Source organism: Festucalex cinctus, chromosome 11 (genome assembly GCF_051991245.1).
Source record: "Festucalex cinctus isolate MCC-2025b chromosome 11, RoL_Fcin_1.0, whole genome shotgun sequence".
Classification (NCBI taxonomy): Eukaryota; Metazoa; Chordata; class Actinopteri; order Syngnathiformes; family Syngnathidae; genus Festucalex; species Festucalex cinctus.
Genome location: NC_135421.1, coordinates 24,170,290 through 24,189,944, shown reverse-complemented (window position 1 = coordinate 24,189,944; position 19,655 = coordinate 24,170,290). Strand labels below are relative to the sequence as shown.

Sequence of the window (19,655 nt, the reverse complement as noted above, 5' to 3'; positions counted from 1 at the left end):
AATGATAATAGGAACACATTAACATTCAGTAAATTAATTTGAACGTATAGCTTTTAAATAATTGTTTCACTTTTTGCATTTAATCAAAAAGGCTTTTTTATCATTTTTTTTCTCAACAAATTTAAAGAGTGCCTGTTGTGTTTTAATTTTTCGACATTTAATGTTATGAAAACGTCTTCAACATTTTTTTTATCCACTGCACACGGTCATCCTCCTCTTTTTCTAATCAGTTTAATTACTTGCATAATTTAAAATGGGGAGAAAAAAAAATTTCCCGATAGTTTGACATGAATAAATATTATAAATGTCACATGCAAACATTTATTAAATGATTTACTTTAATGCATGTAGTTATGTTTATTGCTCAAACACATGTGCTACCACGTAACCATCCGCTGTCAAGCTGAAGGATCATCTGCGTTTAATCTGCGTTAATATATGAATAATGCAATATTTTTTTGTGATTTGTATTTTTTTTTTTTATTGGATCTATTTTATTAGTTATTCAATCTTCAAGTATCCTGCTTTTATATTCTTCGATTTATTTACGTTTATACAATTTCCAGTCCATACATTTTATTATTTAAATGACATCTTTAATATTTTCTTTCTAATGTTTCAACATCAACGGGATGATTTCCAGCCAATCCTATAGCGCGACGTCATCGATAGGGCGACCCTGATACGATCTGGCAACCCGATCACATCTGGAACCGACACCGGTACTCAACTGCAGTCTTTCTGTTGCAGGAAAGTGGTTGACGCTAATCACCGGGAACGATGGGTCTCCAACAACTTGTACTGGGAGCTGCGCAAAAACCCCGGCTTCATCAACATGGAACCCACCGTGAGCTTGTGGTAGCGCACGGACGGCCCCTCGCGCCGCTCTTCACATTCGGCGTCGGACCGCACATGCAAGATGTGAGGAGAAACACTCAAAAAGACGCACTTGGACGTTAGTGAGCCCTGCCGGGGTTCTGCGGCCCCGCCCCCATTGGAGGAAACCTCTCGAGGAGGGTCACCTTCATTGTGCTTGCGAAGTGGCGCCGTAGATCGTTTCTCAGCTACTCTAACGACTCCCGAGTCGGCCTTAAACGCGGACGTCCATACTTAGCTACGACCACATGCATGCTTAGAGTGCTTTCACTGGCATCCGGCCATATTTAATACATCGTTAATGTTGTAGAAAAATAGATATTTTTATAAAATATCTCGGCAGATTTTATTTATTTTTTGCCTTTTAATACAGTTTGTGATGGGGAACAACTCGTCAAACCACACAGCCGAGCGCACACATCCGATAACATGTTCAGCTGAAAATCAAAAGACAGACACTGGTCAACTGGTTCAATGTGTCGTTACTCTCAGCTTGTAGCCCCACGCACACTCCCTGCCCTACCGTGTCATTCTAACCATCTGCGTGGAAGGCACTCCAGTCCATATATTGTAATGAGCTTACTTTTCTACATTGCAGGGAGACCCTCTAAATCAGGGGTGGGCAAATTGTGGCCTGCTAAACATTTCAGCATTAGGAAGACTCCTGTAATATTAGCTGTAGTTAACTTTTTTTTTTTAAAGTAAAAATGTTTTAAATTAGGTTAATTTATAACTATTTATAATGAATAGTTGGTTAAATTATAACTTAATTATTTACAAATAATACAGTTGGAAAATGAGGATGAATTATTTTATTACTAAAATAAAATATTTTACATTACAAAAACGAAACAAAACAAGTATGGCCGTTGAAAACCAGTTCTGGATTTATGTATGTATTTATTTTTAAGTGATGTTTAAAAAAAAAAAAAAAAAAAAAAAAGTTGAAAATTTTGCCCACCTCTGTTCTAAACCCACTCTGAAGCGGGATGTCCATGGAGCTAAGCCAAACACCAAAACGGTATACATGTTTTTCTAACTGAAAACAAGCCGTTTCATTTCGCCCCCCAAAAAAAAAAAAGTTTTGTATGACTAACCACTTCTCAGCACACCTACAAACATATTGAAACATGCTGAAAGGGGCTCTGGCTCACAATCTAATTCATTAATTAAAACAAAATACTTTAAAAAGGTCAATATGTGTACAGTACGTCATGTTCAGGCAGCTACTCAGTCAACTCTGAGGCAGCAGCGCCATCTGCTGCCCATTCAAGGAAAATACCGCTCAACTTTTATTTCCAAGCTGAATAGAAATGAGCAACTGAAACTGATACAACTACAACTGCTCTATTATTGGACAGTTGTTTTTAACACTATTGCTGACAGACAAAACAAATCCAGAGTAAAACTACACTTTTGCTTATCATATCTCCCACTAGTATTCAGTTTCACTTGCTGTGCCTTACCGCATTTAAGAATGACACACTGCTGGTAATAAGTTCCACCATAATTTCACACCCATTTACACCGCTGTGATTATAAAGCCAACAGATTTACATACACGCTATAAACGAAGCTCTTCGCTATGCTACCATACCAACATGCCACCTGAAGTAACTGTAAATACAGCACATCCGGACACCTGAAAACGGGTCCATGCATCTATCCATTTCTCTGTAGCGTAGCGTTCATCCTTTTTAGGGTCACGGGTGAGCTGGAGCCTATTCCAGCCTACTTTGGGGCGAGAGGTGGGGTACACCCTGGACTGGCTGACAACAAATCGGAGTTAAAAAAAAAAAAAAAAAAAAAAAAAAAATCAGTCATACAACAAAAGTGTTCGTCCTACATAAGTGTGGACTCCCTGCAGTGGTGTGTGCGTTGGAGAGGGAAAATACAACGGACAGATGCTCCTTAAAAAAAAAAAAAAAAAAAAAGAGAGAAAAAAAAAACAGCCCTCCATCTATTCTTCCACCTGCATGTGTAGCCTGCCAATGATTGTTGCAGATGCCTTACAGAAAGGTTCTGGTTGTCGTCGTGGGTCGGACCGCGGCCGCTCGGTTTCTTGATGGTACCTTCTTTTTTAAAAAAAAGTGCAATTGAAACTAAAGTACATATCTTTCCATTCAACACTGTACACTGCTGCTACATCGTGCTTGGACTAATAAAACCGGATCTTCAGTGTGCGGTTTATTCCCCCAATTGGGTCTTCTTTGTGTGAGTGTGTGAAATCATAACAAAACAATCTCATATTGTTGACTTGATGGAAAAGTCCCTTTTTTTCCCCCCATTGAGTAGTTTTATTTTCTGACATGATACACATGGTTGCAGTGGAGACGGGTATGCTTTGAAGATTGATTTTGTCAAGTTCAACATACACAAGTCTTATAAACGTATTTGAATCTTTGACAAATACTGTGCAGTGGAACCTTGATTTAACCACTGGTACTCACATTTTTTAGTTGTACCTATTACATATCACAGATATGTAGTAAAGACGAGAGCCAATGCTGCAGCTAGGGCTGCTCAATTATGGAAAAAAATATCATGATTATTTTGGCAACTGAAAGTTCCTTTTGGGTGAAACAAAAAATTATTAAGTTATTTCAAAATTGAAAACGGGGGTAAATGCATAATTATGCTGATTTTGTAATTGTGGAGTGTAATAATTAAAATTGTAATTGAATTTCGATTAATTGCACAACCTTAGTTGCAGCGATGTTGGCTGGGGTGACCTTTCCCATCAAAGGCAATGGACATGGACATGGACATATGTGGCGGCCATGTTGGTAGGGGCAACAGTCCGAGAATGGGAGTCATGGAAAGCAAGGACATTAGCTTAGCATCGCCATTGGCATGCATCTCAAAAGGAGTGTGTCGTATGTTACAAGTCTCTCAAACATGCTAAGTTATGTTATGCTTATCGAGTCCTTTTCAATGGCATCCAATCGTAACAGACATGAAACATGGAAAAAAAAAAAAAAGTAATGTGACTTATGAGTGACCAGCTGCATGCCATTATTTAACAGAAAGAAGAAAAAAAAACACTAGCAAGGTACATTTTGATAAACTTTTAAACTATTTCATGTCTATTTACAATAATTTTGTACTGCATTGCATTGTTTTTAGGCCATGATAAATGGAACTTTAATGTAACTTACACCAAGTTAATTAAATCGAGGTTCCACTGAATTCATCTAGTTTGTTTTCGGCCACAAATGTGCACATAAAATAAATCATTAACATAGATAATGTCCATCGTCACATTTTAAAATGTACCTCCCAGTGCAGTTTGTGGGTTTTACTTAGCGGCGGCCATGATCTTGACGTACTGGAGGGCGCTGTGCGCGGCAGTGTTGTGCGCGTTGCTGCGGGAGATGCCCGTGCCGTGGCACACGGTGACGGGGGAGGTGGACAGCTCCACCAGGCACTGGTACTGCCCGTTAGCCGTCAACTCGTCTGCAAAGCACAGCCACAGGTCCTCAGAACACCTCTTACAGTGGAAACAGGCAGCGCTGTTGCCATGGAAACTAGCAGGTTTGTACCTTTTGCGTTTCTACCTCAGTGAAATGATGGTGCAAAAGAAATCCTCTTATCAAGAAAATATGCAAAACATATTGGTTGTATGGAAGGCTTTATCTCTGAAGTTTAACATTGCCAAACATACCGATGTCCAAATAGGCGACGTCAAAGTTTTGCTCCTTGGACAGCTCGGCCATCAGCTGAATGTAGTCCGTGTTGGGGATGCTCAGCGGGTTCCTCCTCAGGAAGGAGATCTTCTCAGCCGACGAGTTCTTGAGATTCTCGAATTGCACCCTCGGTTTAGGCGTCTGTGAGACAGTCAAGGGACAAAAAACAACAACAAAAAAAACAAGTCATGAGTAGCTAAATTTGGCGTAAAGTTAGGCACGTGCGTGACACACCCATGTGATTTCCGCAGAGCCTGAGAGACTCTGAAGCTTGGCCACCATCTTCTCGGCAGCCGCCTTCTTTGCCGCCTTTTTGGATCCTGCGGAAGCTGCTCGGTCAAAAGACGAGCAACGATGAACTACGATGAAGACGTGCGGCCACCTGGTTGCGATTTCACGTTAATCGACGCGTTCCTACCCGTCTCTGACAGGGACTCCATCGTGCAGGTGATGGTGAATTCTCGCCTGTGAGGCGGGCCGGTCTCCATTAGCGCCGTGTACTCGGGAAGACGCCAGCCCCTCTGCAAGGACAGCTCCTACCAGGAGGAAAGTTAGCTTAGCTTAGTGCTAACAAACGATACAACACCATTGACATGCTAGTTAGCATCATGCTAGTTAGCATCAATAGTTGCTATCGCTATTTTGAAAAGTTATGACGACACCCGCAGTTTCAAAGAGTGAAGTGCAGGTAAGGTATAGAATTGAGTTCATTACCTGCAGTGTGCCCACTGAGTTCGGGTGGCCATTTGATTCTGCTGCGACACCGTTACTCTCGGGCTTCACGGGGAGGCTCCTGCAAGTGACTCGCCATTATACTTTTACTATATTCTATATTATACTATTCTACAGCCACTATTCCTGTTTTTTTCTTTTCATTTTCAAATACAGGGAGTCCTTGAGTTAAGGTGCACTCAACCCAAGGCATTTCGACTTTACAACGGTTACGCCTGGTCCGCCATTTTGGCCCCGTCCGCCATTTTGGCTCCTCATCCACCATATAGCCCGCAGTGTTTTCCCCTCGTCAGCTATTTAGCCCTTAGCTAGTGCTAGCTCTTGTGCACTTGGGAGTATCTTTGGTTTTTTCGCCCTCTTTTTTTCCACATCACAGCTCCAAAGAAGAAGAAAGCTAACAATGTTTGTCCAGTCAAAAGAAAAGTAATTACCATGGAAATGAACCTAAACATCATAAAAAGATCACATAAAGGAGAGACACCGACAAACATCGGCAAAGATTTGGGCTTTAGTCAGACAGCATCTAGTTTATTTATTTCTGTTTTAATTTTGTTTAATGTATTTTAGATTTTTTTATGCAAATTATTTTGATATAAATATTGACATTAATGGGGAAATTTGACTCAAGTCGAAATTCGGGTTACATTTGTAGCGTACGAACGAAACTCTGACGTAACTTGAGGACTCCCTGTAGTTCTAAACTACACATTGAGTTTCAAAGTATAATAAATCAGTACTCACACAGCAGCCGCGTCCACCTGTAAGATGCGTAGCGCATCCTCAGCAGCCACGTGTTTCGCTGCTTTTTTACTGGGACCTTCACCTGGAAGACACAACCGACGACGTCGCTGTCAAATATAAAAGGCGCGTGTTTGAAATAAACCAAGCACACCAAATACCTTTGCAGCAGACATCTCCTACGGTCACACTGAACACGAAGCTCGGCTGGTGGGCCTCGCCTTCAGCTCTCTCCAGCACGTAGACGGGGATTTTGCCATGTTTGGCGCCGTACTCGTGCAGCATCTGGATTGGGGTCTTGCCGGCGGCGTTGGCCCTTGGGACTGCATCTGTATTTGGGCTGTGTGAGGTCACGCAGAAGAGATGGAATATCATCACTGGCACCTGGAATTTTATTTTTTCTTATGCAGCCTATTTTTTGGTTGTTATTTTTTAAACGTGAACATTAAATGCAAATGTTATTTTAATAGTAACGTTTCATTTACATGTTGAATCCACATTTTAACGTTCATCTCATAAATAAAGTAATGCTTAAATCAAATTTGCGCTATGACGTCACATTTTACACGTTTTTTGACGTCTACTAATTACTCTTATTTATTTTTTAAAAGCCAATATATTGTGTACGTAATCAGTACGTGACGTAACATTAACAGTGGTAACACACATTGCAAGCAAAGTCATAATTACGATCAATATTTATATAAAAAACATTTATAGGCCATAAATGTAACTCAATGTAATTTGGGGGGTGGGAGTAACGGTGGAAAGCGGGCGAGCAAAACGTGGTTCGTAACCAGAAATGTCATCGTAAATAGAGGAGACCCTCATACCTTTTTTTTTTTCTATTTCCCCCATTCACTCACACAAACTTACATGGTCTCCTAGACCGGGAAGCGAACCCACGAATTGGCCCTTAAGAACTTGGTAAGTATGAACGTTACCACTACTTGTCATTTGACGTAAACTTTTCCCCATATCTCAACAACGTATCGCAACAAATCAGTGTCAATATATTGACCACTTAAATGTGTATCGTGTGTGTTGGGGGGACGGGACAAACCTCGAGTCAGACGTAGACGTGACGACAGCCTCGTACATTTCCTGCGACATGTTTTCGCGTTTGTCGTCTTAACTTATTAGTTGATTATTTGGTGAATAACTATACCTATAAAGACATAGCTGGACATGTAAAAAGAATCAAAAGGAAACCCGGAGTCGGGATGTTTAAAAAGCCTTCATTTTTTCGCACTGGCTGATAACCGCTGCAATGTGATAACAACATCCGGGTTAGTGAGGCCATGGTACGTGACGTCACTGTATGTACGCAGTGATGCAGATGGTTAGCGCCCCCTGTTGTCAACTTACGTAAGTAGGAAACAGCATTTACGTCCTCAATTGCCTCAAATACTTATGGTAAAAGTACTAATGTACTGATTAGTGATTATATTTTCACGCATGTAAAAAGTAAAAGTACACACTGAAACGTAATAAAAAAAATAGTAGTAAAAAATAAGAAGCAAAATGGAATTTGAACTATATATATATATATATATATATATATATATATATATATATATATATATATATATATATATATATATATATATATTAGGGGTGTGAATTGCCTAGTACCTGACGATTCGATCCGTATCACGATTCATAGGTCACGATTCGATTCAATACCGATTAATCCCGATACGAATTTACGAGTCGATTGCTGCGATATTTTTACTCAAATTTAGAAAATACCATTCAGTTACATTATACAGTACATGTACACTGTAAGATTTGTATGAAAATGTATTATTATCTTATAACTGTGAGCCACTGTATGTAACAAACAGGTTTAACAACATTTTTCATGTTTGAACAGCATTGAAATAAAATATTAAGGCTAAATGTTCCATTAATATAACATTCTTCCATGCTTAAGGTGTGAAAGTTAGACGTTTTGTTGAATATTTTTCCATTAAAAATGGATGTTAAAAAATCGATTCGGCTGCCTATTGAATCGATTCAAGAATTGCGTGCTGTAGTATCACGATATATTGCCAAATCGATTTTTTTAACACCCCTAATATATATATATATATATATATATATATATATATATATATATATATATATATATATATATATATATATATATATATACAACAGTTTTGATAACGATAACACATAAAAAAAAATAAAATAAAAAACTGCACACCAAATACAGTCATTAGCATCGTTTATTAACGTCCATTGTTTCATACACGAAAAACAAATACAAAGGCAAAGTCGAAAGCTAAAAATCGACTTAGTTGCAGTCACATAGTATTTGTGTGTAGTTCAGTGCATTAGCAAGGTCTTTTTTCATGTAGAATGCACCTGTTGCCTACTTTTTTTGCTTGTATGTACTTATTCTGCAATATTAATAGCATTTTTCCTTTGGATGGTTATACAGGGTGTTCCAAAATGGTTGACCCCATTCTAACTGCCCATATCTCAGAAACTACTTGATGGATCTTAATGAAACTAAATACACTTTATATTGAAGGTCATAAGTTTTATTAGTTAAATTTACAAAGAAAAGTACGAATATTTGTTGGTTCTATGACAGATTTTCATAAATGTTCAACACCAAGTCGCAGGTTATATTTTGGATTTACAGCCCAAGTGCTTTTTAGGATGTTCAGAACTTCCTTTCCTGTGTTTTGTGTAGGCTTGATGTTACACACAAAAACTTGAAACGTTTCTACACAAGCTGTGAAAATTTGAGGTAATTCCAACGAAAATTGTCAAAATTATTGGCCTACGAAATTGGGTCAAACATTTTGGAACACCCTGTATGTATTTATTTTATGTTGTCTTTACTGCTTGACTGATGGGCGGCACTGGTTAACGCATCCGCCTTACAGTGCTGAGGACGCAAGATCGAGTCCAGGCTTCGGCCTTCCTGGTTGGAGTTTGCATGTTCTGCGTGGATCTTCTCCGGGTACTCCGGTCTCCTTCCACATTCCAAAGACATGCAAGGCAGGTTAATTGGGTGCTCTGAATTGTCCCTAGGTGTGCTTGTGTGTGTGGATAGTTGTTGTTCTGGGTGTTCCCTGCCTAATACCCGAAGCCAGTAGGAATAGGCTCCAGCACCCCCGTGACCCTTGTGAGCAGTAAGCGGTTAAGAAAATGGATGGCTCAATGGATGCATGACTCATTTTTAATCCATGCACATTGCACAGCTCATTGTATGCAGCAATGGTTGTTTTAAAGTGCTTTATAAATGAAGTTGAGTTGGTAATTTTCCAGCCTCACAGTATCACGCTTAACTGTTAAATCTATTATTCATTTTGCTTTTTTTTTTTAAAACTTAAATTCTGTATTGCAGAGTGACTCTTCTGCCTTTTCTTAGAAATAAACAAAAGGTCTTTCTTTAATGTTATCTACTGTACTTTTGGTTTAATAGAAACATTATGTATCAAACGTACAACTGGTATAGGTTATTTGGAATCAACCATCCCTGATATTTGATAAGAGTTTTTGCTCTAAATGGTCTTTTTGAGCATGGCAATGGGTGTAAAAAGTGTCAACAACACTGATTTACGGAATTAAAATGTCCTTCATAGGAGTGTCCGTAGGTGCTGGATGGTCAAGGAAGTTCAGGAGAAGGATCTTCAAGAACGGGAAAGATGACATTCTTCCTGAGACGGGAGTCATAATGAGACATCTGCTTCTTGATGCCCAACCGGTCAGTCATCTGGCTCACATCATCATTCACTTTGGTCAGGATATCCACCAGGTGACAATTCCTTGATTCCAAAACAAATGCATAATTCAGATGGATTAAGGAATGGCTTCTAACCATTTTTCAGAGTGTATCTTTAACTGCATATTCAAAGTGGCTGTTGCTACACATTATATATCTAAAGGTGCATCTCAATGGGGTATATGCTACGGAAGAGGCGTGACGTGATTTTGCACATCAGTTTGTTTCCTGTCCGGGTTGCGAACGCACAAAGTCGGAAGCACAAGTATTTTTGACGCAGCCCACACGTCGCAAACCGAACCGGAAGCAAACTGATGTGCAAAAACAGTCCTGCCTCTTCCGTGCCATATACCCCATAAGAACATATAGTGCAGTGAAGTGTAAAAAGCATAGTTTTCATGGCCTAACGTACCTGGGTACCATTTTGATCAGGTTTTGGCACAAAGCTTGAATAAACCAAGTGCCACACTTCTTATCTCTGTAAGAAACAGACGATGGGATGGATGCCACAGCCAGAAGAAAGTCCGCGTCACACGGGATGGATATTTTTAGTGTTGCGGGATCGTGGATCAAGTTGGTGTCTGTTGGGCCGTCACACCGCAAGGAAACGGCGGTCTGTTTGGCAGGACCCTGGCATGCCTGGATGAAAAACAATTTGGGTTTCCCCACTAAAGAGTGGCACCCCAATCCGTTGAGTGGTATCATGATCTCCGTGAGTTTGACGGTGCTGCCGTCCACGCCGTACACGCCACCCTCAAACCCGTGGCTGAGCACGCAGCACACCAAGCAGTCCATTTGGCTGTGGTCGATGTTGCTGAGCTCCCGTATTAATAAGAGAATCTTTTCCCTGTCGCAGTCACGCTGGATTTGGACCTCAAAGCCGAGCCATTCAAACACCTTCTTCAGACAACCTGGAGACACAGAGCCAGCAATAAGATGTTCGACTTATAAAAATAATAATAAATATAATGGTAAGTTGATTGGTTGGTAAGTAGGTAGGCCTACTTCATTAATTTATATAGAATATTTACTGTTCAAGTCGTCTCCAGAACGTCAACAATACTAAATACTATACCAGCATACACCAAATTGTCACGGGACAATGACTTATTTTTTTCCCCCTGCCCTTTTGTGGTTTGATCAGGGGTTGTCGTTGGTTGTCAACTGTGGGCATGTGAAACCCTTTGAGACTTTTGTGTGATTAAGGGCTATATAAATAAACTTGACTTGACCAACTGGTGTTTTAGTACTGTTGGGAATAAGAATGAACAGTTAAAAAATATATATTTAAATTACTTTTCTTCAAAGACACAGTCATCTTTTAGTCATTGTAATGCTGTATTTTGGGAATTATTCATCTATTTATTCATGTTCCTGCATTGCCCTCTTTAGTAGGATGAAAATAGTATCAAACGTAGTCATGATTATGGTACTAGTAGTAAGTAGTAAGATCAAAATAGTTTAATTTATGGTACAGACAGATGTTAGCTTCTTTATGGAAAACATAAGATTGTTACTTGCAGTGTTATAATATCATCAGGTTCCCAACAAATGAGGCGAACAAATGAATTATGAAGCAAAAAAAATGATGTAAAGTCACACTAAAGGAGTGTTTAGGCAGCCTACCTTCATCAAGCATGGTCCCGTCCCGTGGCCCAAGGGACGATTTCTCTTCCTTGAAGTCAAAGTTGTTAACTATTAGGCAGATTCCACGCTTTGCTGAATTCATGGAATAGGTTCCCACAACCTACACGCACGAATACAACTACTGTATAATCAAATGAAATGATGTGAAAACATTTGTGCACAACCACGCACCTCGTCACTTGTGTTTGTTGACAATTCTGTGCTAAAAGAGGTTTGCTCAGGATCTCTTATCACTGTGGGGCAGATTAAAAGATGGACGCTTCGTGAGATTTTTTTAAATTAATTTAATACAGTGGAACCACCAAATTGTGCATCTAATGTAGGGCTGTAAGATTTGGGAAATACAATCGACAGTAATGTTGCAATTGCTTTTTTTTTTTTTTTTTTTAAACCTATCCTCGTTGGTTGCTAACCTCACAAGTTCATGTTGATTATGGCGGCGCCATATGGAAAATATGGCGGTAATGTTATGCCTGAAGGAAGAGATAATTTCGCATGAGAACAAGTGTATAGCGTTGTTTTTGAACTCACAAATTGACTTCTGTCTTTATAACAAATGGGCAAAGGGGGAAGTGACGTATGCCATAAAGCAGTCAGCACATTTATAGTTTTTTGTGTGGCAATGTTCCTACCATCCTTCTCAAAGTCGCTTAGTGCCAGTAAAAATGATACAGACCCCCTCAGGCCATGGCAAAGGTACCATTCAACTAGTTTTAGGTCGATATTTCATCAGAAGAGATGTGAAAATATTTTATAAAGGTTAAAAAGTTCCTTAGTGCTACTTTAAGATTAGTGAAACAATCTCATACTACTGAATTTTATATTATTATTATTTTGGCCCACATGCAAATGGGACCACGCTGTAGAGGCGAATCGTTCGTTCTTTCATTTGCTTGTCTGTATCACATTGCAGTGGGTCATGTTTCACTCGGCGACTTTCAAATGTACGTTTTAAATGTAGTGCGAAGGGAGCATTAATGCACTCGCGCCGCGAGCGGTATTTTTTTTTCTCACCAGAACGCACTTGAAAGTTGCTCGCATTTGCGATTGAAATGCTCGCGCTGTCGACCCCTGCTTCATACTCACACTCCTCCAGTACCTTTCGCTTTTCATTAGAAGCTGCAATTTGAGTTTCTATTTCAAGTTGCTCCTTCCTTGCCTTTAACTTCAATTCTTCCATAAACAGAGCTTGTTTTTCCTTTAACTTTTCAGCCTGGGTGATCAAAGAAGCTCTTTCCGCTCATTCCTTCCAACGTGCAGATGATGATGATGATGTAGTCGAACCACCACTGCTGGACCCGGCCTTTGATGCGCTGAATCCCGGACATCTCCTTGTCACTTCTCCTGTTGAAATAAGTTGTCATCTGGTCCCACGTCGTCCGGTCCCACGTTGTATTGTCGTCTTGTTCCCACGTCGTATTGTCATCGTCTTGTAACTGTCCATTTTTCAACACACGCTTTCAAACATACTAGTACTTCACTAGTATGTTTGCACTGTATGTGTATGTGGGCACTGGTGAAACACTCATACAGACTACTTAAATGAGCATTTCAAATTTGAGCGCGTTTTATAATCACAGGGCTCAATGTTGGAAGGTTCCACTGTATAGTATTCTGATCAAAACATCAATTCAATAGCTGACCACAATAGATGTTTATAGTTACCTCGTGCATCGACACAGCTACTTTCTTGAGTGGTCAATCCTCTCAGTCGACATGACAGGTCCTCATGGTCATCTGGAACCCGGTCCTCACTCGCAACCTCTATGGACGTAATGCAAAAAAAGTTCCAAGGTTAGAATCATTCCCTGTAATGCATTTATGATTGTGACTCAAGCGTTATACACCTGAACCAAAACATGCAATTCAAGTGTTTCAGGACAACATGGGAGCCACAAAGAAAAACAGCATGAAAAATATGTCACACTTTGATGCAATTGTCATGACAACCTTGACATGTTCTTCCCTCAGCCAATGAAAGCACATGACACATATTTGATATTTTGTCAAATAAAGGGTTAAAATGGCAAAACATGCAGATATGCGAGTATTATATTACAAGACTGCTCACCCGAGCGAGGAATCTGAGGCTCAGAGGACGGGTTGACCTGCTCATAGACATCACAAATCAAATTGCAAGTCGTGTGAACTATTAGGTGGCCTCAAAATGACATGATCAAGTCATAGAAATAATAATAAGATGGGCTCACAGCAATGTTAAAGACCTTACTTGATTTGGTTCAACATAATAGGACTTGGATTCCGGAGGTGGCATCTCCTCAGGTACAGAGAGGTGACAAGCTATTGTAATTTAAATAAATAAATAAAAAATAAGATAATAGTGTGTTATGTCATCCAAGCAAGCGCATTCCCATTTCCCATTGGCTGCCAGTGGTCTACCTGCTGATTCTGTCTTACTCCAATCTTCCTTAAACTTGACAATCTTTTGGCTCCACACCGGGAGCACTTTCGAAATGATTTCTTCCAATAAGGTCAAGTTGGTGTTGCTGAGAAGGTCCATGTGCTCCATTTCCACGAAGACATCCAGAATTGATTGCTAAACCAAGCACATTCGCAATTTGATTTTGGTAGTCAAAGACGTAAATACAAAATGATGAAACTTGCAAGTGTGCTGCTGCTGTACGACACGACCTACTCGCTAGGTCAGGGGTCAGCAACCTTTCTTATCAAAATAGCCATTTTAGGCCAAATAAAGAACCAAAAATGAGGTTGGAGGCGCAAAATATTTGAAGATCGTAATTAAGGAAACACTTTGTGTTAATGTTAGTCGAACGTACTGAGGACCCAACAGCTAATTAGAGATGCGCCACAACACAAAAATGTGCAGCATCCAAATACATTTTCTTCTACCTTTCATCATTAGCTTTTGGATTTGTTTTTATTTTTTATTTGTAATTTTTCACTTTTTTTTTTTCCACCTTTATGTTAAATTTCTGACAAAATGACCATATTACAGTATATCCTAAAATAGTATTATGTATTATGGTCATTTTCTGCCTCTTCTTATTTTTTTTGGAAATGTTATGGCTATTTTTCAACGTCTTTTCTTGCCACCAATTTCTTGGCATTTTTGTGGAAATGTTATGGTAATTTGGGGGATTTCTTTTTTTGTCTTTGGACATATTATAGTTCATTTTTATATGGTTTCTTCTTTTTTAAAAATACATTTTCCGACTTTTGTTTTTGGAAATTTGGTGTACATTTCATGGTAATTTTCGGGATTTCTTATTTTGGTTTTGGACATTTTATAGCTAATTTCTGCCTTTTTTTTTTTTTAATACATGTTCTGACTTTTTTTTTTTTTTTTGGCGATTCCAAAAATATTTTATGGTAATTTTCTACCTTCCTTTTGTTTTTAGACATTTCCGATTTTGAACATTTTTTTTCTGCCTTTTTTTTTTTTTTTTTTAAATTAAAATCACTGACAGTTTTTGGGGCAATTTGGACATTTCATGTTAAATTTTTGCTTTTTCTCTTCCTTTTTGGACATTTTAAAAAAACGTTTTATCTTTTTCTGACAACTTAAAAATTTGGACTTTGACGTTTGGTGGAATATTTAATAATAATAATATATATATTTATATATATTTTTTTTTTTTTCCGAGGTCCACTTGGAGACATAGGAGAAGGACTAAAGAACCGCAGACTAAAGAAATGCATGCCCTAAACTACGAAAGGCTAACAGCAAATTTACTTTGTACAACTATATTACACAATTTTTTTTTTACATACGCTATTATTTTTTAATACTCAACAGTCATGGTGTGAATGTGAGTCGGAACGGTTGTTTTGTCTATTCCCTGTGACCAGTCCAGGCTGTACCGTTCTTCTCTCTTGCCCAAAGTCAGCTCAGCCGTAACTATAATGACAACAAGCGCTACAAAAATGGATGGATGGACCTACCGTGATCAAGATAGACAATTATTTTACCATTAGTTATTCATGGTATTGCTTTCACTTTTGTGGCTGTTTGTTTGTGTGGCACTCATGGTAGTGGTGTTGTACATGTGTTTGTAGAAGTGAAAGTATTTTCCGGATATGCTAAAATGATGAAATCCCACTCACACAGTTGTCCAGTTTTGCTGATGGAATCTTTGTTTCCAGCAGGAATTTCACATCATCCAAGTCTTTAACGGTAAGGTCCATCGCAAGGTTGTACAACAGTTTCCTGAAAAGTGTGTACAAATAAACATGCCTGCGGGTAACTGGTCCACAATTAAAGGACAACATTTACGCTAAGTGTACTTTTGACAACATCAAAATGAAATGAAAGTGTGTACAAATAAACATGCCTGCGGGTAACTGGTCCACAATTAAAGGACAACATTTACGCTAAGTGTACTTTTGACAACATCAAAATGAAATGATGACAAGAGGAGAACATGCTAACTGCACACAGGAAGACTGGAGCATGGATTTGATCCCACAACCTCTGAACCGGGAGGCAGATATGCTACTCACTCTTCTACCGCGCTCCAACTAATGTGTTGTATGTGTGTAAATATAGCCAACCTGTAAGAAGGGATGAGGTCCGTGGTCGGCATTTGGAGGTCCAAGTGTCGGATGAGACTCTTTCGTTCGATAGTAACGAGCAACTCGGTGAGCAGCTGAGGTCTTTCAGCTGTGAGGTGGTCCTGCTTGCCCAGGATGGAGAAAAGATCTTTGGCCGTGTTCACCGAGGCTGAGCGTGAACCTTGCAACAGTTCAGTGCAAAGGAACACCAAAGCTCTGACCTCATCTTTTGTCAAGGCATTTCCTGCCCTAAAAAGCAGCGTCTGGAAATCCATATCCTGAAGTAAAACACACAGTGTTGTTGTACTCAGATATGATTCTTTCTTGTTGCAAAAAATATTTCTTAACTCTTCGTAAAGTAAAATGTATGTAATCTGCTGTAGTATCAGATGAACTCTGCTCAAGTGTGAAGACAAATAAGGTCACCTTGCTCCTACCTCCTTGTGTCTCTTCATCCATTTCAGGGGGCGGCCATTTTGCCACTTGCGGTCGACTGAAAATGACATTACAGTTGCTCGGGATTCAGGTAACGACTAGTCATGGCTCAGCTTCAGAAATCAGGTGAGTCGTGATTGATCATTATCAGCACACTGAGTAACGGTGATGTCATTTTCAGTCAACAGCAAGTGACAAAATGGCCGCCCCTTCAGGCGGGGGAAAAAAAAAGCGTGGCTTTTAAAGGTATAGACATTTAAGAGTTAGCCAAGCAAAGGGCTTCACACACCCACAGTTGGAAAATATTGACATCCCATTGATCTAACCACAAGAGGGAGAGGGAAAAAATTTAAGAAAAAAAGAAAGAAAGAAAGAAAGAAAGATAGAAAAGAATATGGGAATCCCCCGTCCAGGATGACCACATTGCAATGGATGCCGAGTTGGGCAACAATTTACACAGTAGCCTATGTGGTACTAAACGATGTTAACTAGAAAAGTGTGAGCGTCCATTCACTCAAGATGCCATCAGGAAAGTGGCTCCTCATCCAAACCAGGCTCGGTTGGTCATGCAGAAACCTCTATAGCAACAACTCCAAGGTGGTGGCCTGCCTCAGAGCTTGTCCCAAAAGTTTGGTGGCCTATACTCTATCTCTTTTAGCGCTAAAGTGCTCTGTATTCCGTTTTTTTTTTCTTCAATTTAAAACCAAACATAATTTGAAGAGAATCTGGGAGGTGAAAAGAGAATTTCGTCATTTTGTTTTCCAGGAAGGAAATTGATTTTTAAACGGTTTCCTGTTCTCTTTTCCTGGTGACTCAAGACAGTTCAACTCAACTTTATTTACAGCAGAAATGTGATAAGATTTCCCAAAAATGGCATTGTCAAAATGCTGAGTCTGGTTGAAATGTACACTTTATACTGAGTACAACACTAAAATGTTTGAAAATCGGATGAAGAGATCCAGAGAAATTCATTTTTTGTGTTGAGGGGGGAAAAAAAATGCATATTTGGGCAATGTTTTTGTGTGGTATCGCCTTGAGAAAATCTGTTCAAACAACATCTTCAAATCAGAGTAAAATGGTATAACGTGATTATTTCTCACCGATTTCCTCAACCCCTTCATGTCGTCTTCTTGAATGTACAAAGGTGAATGAATTTCATAAAAAGTCAGTGGTGGAAAATAATGAAATACAAATACCTATGAAGTGTGTAATTTGTAAAACCTTTGTCATCTACTGTATGCAATGACCCTTTGCGGATGATTTTTTCGTTAATTATTTGGGTCTTTTAATAAATGTCTGTTGGGTTTATTCAATTAAAATCGATTAAAATCGTAATCTAGAATGACTGGGGGGAATAGAGACTATGTTTTGGCCATATCGTCCAGCCCTACCTATACCTTTAATATATCTCTTTTAGCGCAAAAAAAGTGTTGTGTGTTCAGATCTTTTCTTGCATTTACAACCACACATCATAACTTGAAGAGAGTCTGAGCGGTGAAGGGATAATTACATCATCGTTTTTCCAGGAAGGAAATGGATTTCTAACCCGTTTTCTGTTCGCGCCAACTGCTGACTCGACAACTCAACTTTAGTTATAGAGCACATAAAGCAAAAAGCAGATATATAAAGACAATGAAGTTAAAAAAATACATTAATAGCTTAAAGACAGTAAATATAATAAAATATAGGGGATATGTGGGGGTAATAATGTGCCCAATGTAGTAAAAAGCACAAAGTTGATTGATCAATTTAAATGGCTAAATCTCAAAAGCCTATCTAATTTGTCAAAAATAGGTGCTACTACTTTCAATCTTGACAAAGAAAGACGCAACAGAAAAAAAAAATGTCAATTTTGCCAAAGGTGGCTCATGTTATGTCTTGTGGGTCTTGTGCCAGCCTAACTAATGCTTTGCGGTAAAAACGTAACCTTCTAACCTGCTAAATTATTTATGTGTGTAAAATTTCAAAGAGCAATTCATTTTACATGAAACCAGTCTTACCAGACAGGTCCGTTAAAGATGACTCCAGTGATAAACATTTTGTTGTCCCGTAACAACTATTAAGACAGTAACTTATAACTGTGTAAAAGCAGTGAAAATGAAACAATTCCTGGCCAAACTCTTAATGCAAAGTTAATGGAGTTTGAGATTTTAAGGTGTAACCTTTTTAGTAAAATCAGAGTTTCACACTTCCTTAATTGTCTTTTTTTTTTCTTTCTAGAAAATTCCTCAACTGTCTTAATCATTATCCTAGTTTCAAAATGTTGCTCCGGGAAGCTTGTTTAAAACAGAAAATGCATAACAATCATGTTAATTATTTCTAACTAATACATTCTACAGCCTACTCACTACGCAAAGCAATAACAAAAAGCAAATTTAATTTGATATTAAATTAAAATTTTCAACAGCAAACAATCCGAATGCCTGCTTTTGGTAAAGTACTGTATAGTAATGTAGTAATATAGCAAATAAGGCAAAAATACAGCAAAAAGTAATGGCTATTATTGCTGCACAAGGCCAACATAGTTTGATTGAAATGCATTGTACTTCTTATACTACTTCCTACTCCTTTTAAACATGTAAATTTCGATATTATTGAGGAAATATTGTTTTTCTTCCTTTAAATTTTTATTTTTACTTAAACTTGTATTTTATACTTGTGTTTATGTTTATATGTTCAATAAATCAATGAAACCAAAACCGTTGAAAAAACAAACAAACTACGTCGCCTGAATAAACTTTTTACCTGTTGAAATACATCGTGTGGATGAAACATAACAGTTCGGAAGCATTTGGAGTTGATAAATTCATGAAATTAGCATGGAAGCAACTACAGTTGGGGAAGTAGCTGGCAAACTGTAGGCTCAAAAAATGCGACGTTTAGTCTACTTCAAAAATGGCAAAACTACAGAAAAAAACGTATGTTTTTTTTCCCCCTTAATTATCAGTTTGTAGATAAAGGGGTTTGCCAACCACAAATTCGGAAAATGTCCACCGAGTATTCGAGTCAAGTGTGGGTCCCTCAGGCCATTTTTTTTTTCTCGAACATTCTTGGGTCTACACCCCTACAAACTATCCGAACAAACGTTATGAATTGACTTCGTCTTGAACGACTAACTTACCTTTGTGGACATTACTTCAATCTCAGCAGCTCAAACTGTCGCCCACATAACGGCAAATAACTTCACGTGAAGTTATATGTTCTTCTGAATGAATGGCGCCTCGCCAACTGGACGTGCACTTTCTGTGAAGCCCATTCGCGAA

The 19,655-nt window shown here is 38.7% G+C and overlaps 3 protein-coding genes and 1 long non-coding RNA gene across 7 annotated transcripts in view; 2 read left to right on the top strand and 2 right to left on the bottom strand.

The window, feature by feature from the left end:
- osbpl6 (oxysterol binding protein-like 6) overlaps positions 1-1,941 on the top strand; it is a 26,335-nt gene extending 24,394 nt beyond the window's left edge. For all 3 annotated transcript variants that reach the window (XM_077537163.1, XM_077537162.1, XM_077537164.1), the window contains one exon: positions 751-1,941. In XM_077537163.1, the coding sequence (XP_077393289.1) occupies positions 751-862 (112 nt within the window). In that variant the 3' untranslated portion in view covers positions 863-1,941. The remainder of the gene's footprint in view (positions 1-750) is intronic.
- prkra (protein kinase, interferon-inducible double stranded RNA dependent activator) overlaps positions 1-7,331 on the bottom strand; it is an 11,569-nt gene extending 4,238 nt beyond the window's left edge. Inside the window, exons 1-8 of one of the 2 annotated variants that reach the window (XM_077537170.1) lie at positions 7,096-7,331; positions 6,194-6,372; positions 6,036-6,117; positions 5,277-5,355; positions 4,981-5,098; positions 4,797-4,891; positions 4,541-4,703; positions 4,153-4,332 (exon numbers count right to left, since the gene is read on the bottom strand). In XM_077537170.1, the coding sequence (XP_077393296.1) occupies positions 4,175-4,332; positions 4,541-4,703; positions 4,797-4,891; positions 4,981-5,098; positions 5,277-5,355; positions 6,036-6,117; positions 6,194-6,372; positions 7,096-7,145 (924 nt within the window). In that variant the 5' untranslated portion in view covers positions 7,146-7,331 and the 3' untranslated portion in view covers positions 4,153-4,174. Of the gene's footprint in view, positions 1-3,123; positions 4,333-4,540; positions 4,704-4,796; positions 4,892-4,980; positions 5,099-5,276; positions 5,356-6,035; positions 6,118-6,193; positions 6,373-7,095 lie in introns of those variants that run through there. The other variant, XM_077537168.1, reaches the window with a different exon arrangement.
- LOC144030680 (uncharacterized) lies at positions 5,782-13,399 on the top strand. Its single transcript, XR_013287319.1, has 3 exons — positions 5,782-6,959; positions 9,638-10,748; positions 12,637-13,399. It is a non-coding gene; the product is annotated as an uncharacterized LOC144030680 (long non-coding RNA).
- On the bottom strand, positions 8,249-19,655 carry casp10 (caspase 10, apoptosis-related cysteine peptidase). The gene is made up of 11 exons (XM_077537167.1): positions 19,514-19,655; positions 15,958-16,235; positions 15,511-15,613; positions 13,825-13,981; positions 13,655-13,725; positions 13,496-13,532; positions 13,090-13,188; positions 11,596-11,657; positions 11,404-11,524; positions 10,190-10,688; positions 8,249-9,820 (listed from the first exon to the last, which is right to left on the bottom strand). Exons 1-11 carry the CDS (start codon positions 19,523-19,525, stop codon positions 9,661-9,663), a joined length of 1,599 nt encoding a protein of 532 aa, XP_077393293.1. The 5' UTR covers positions 19,526-19,655; the 3' UTR covers positions 8,249-9,660.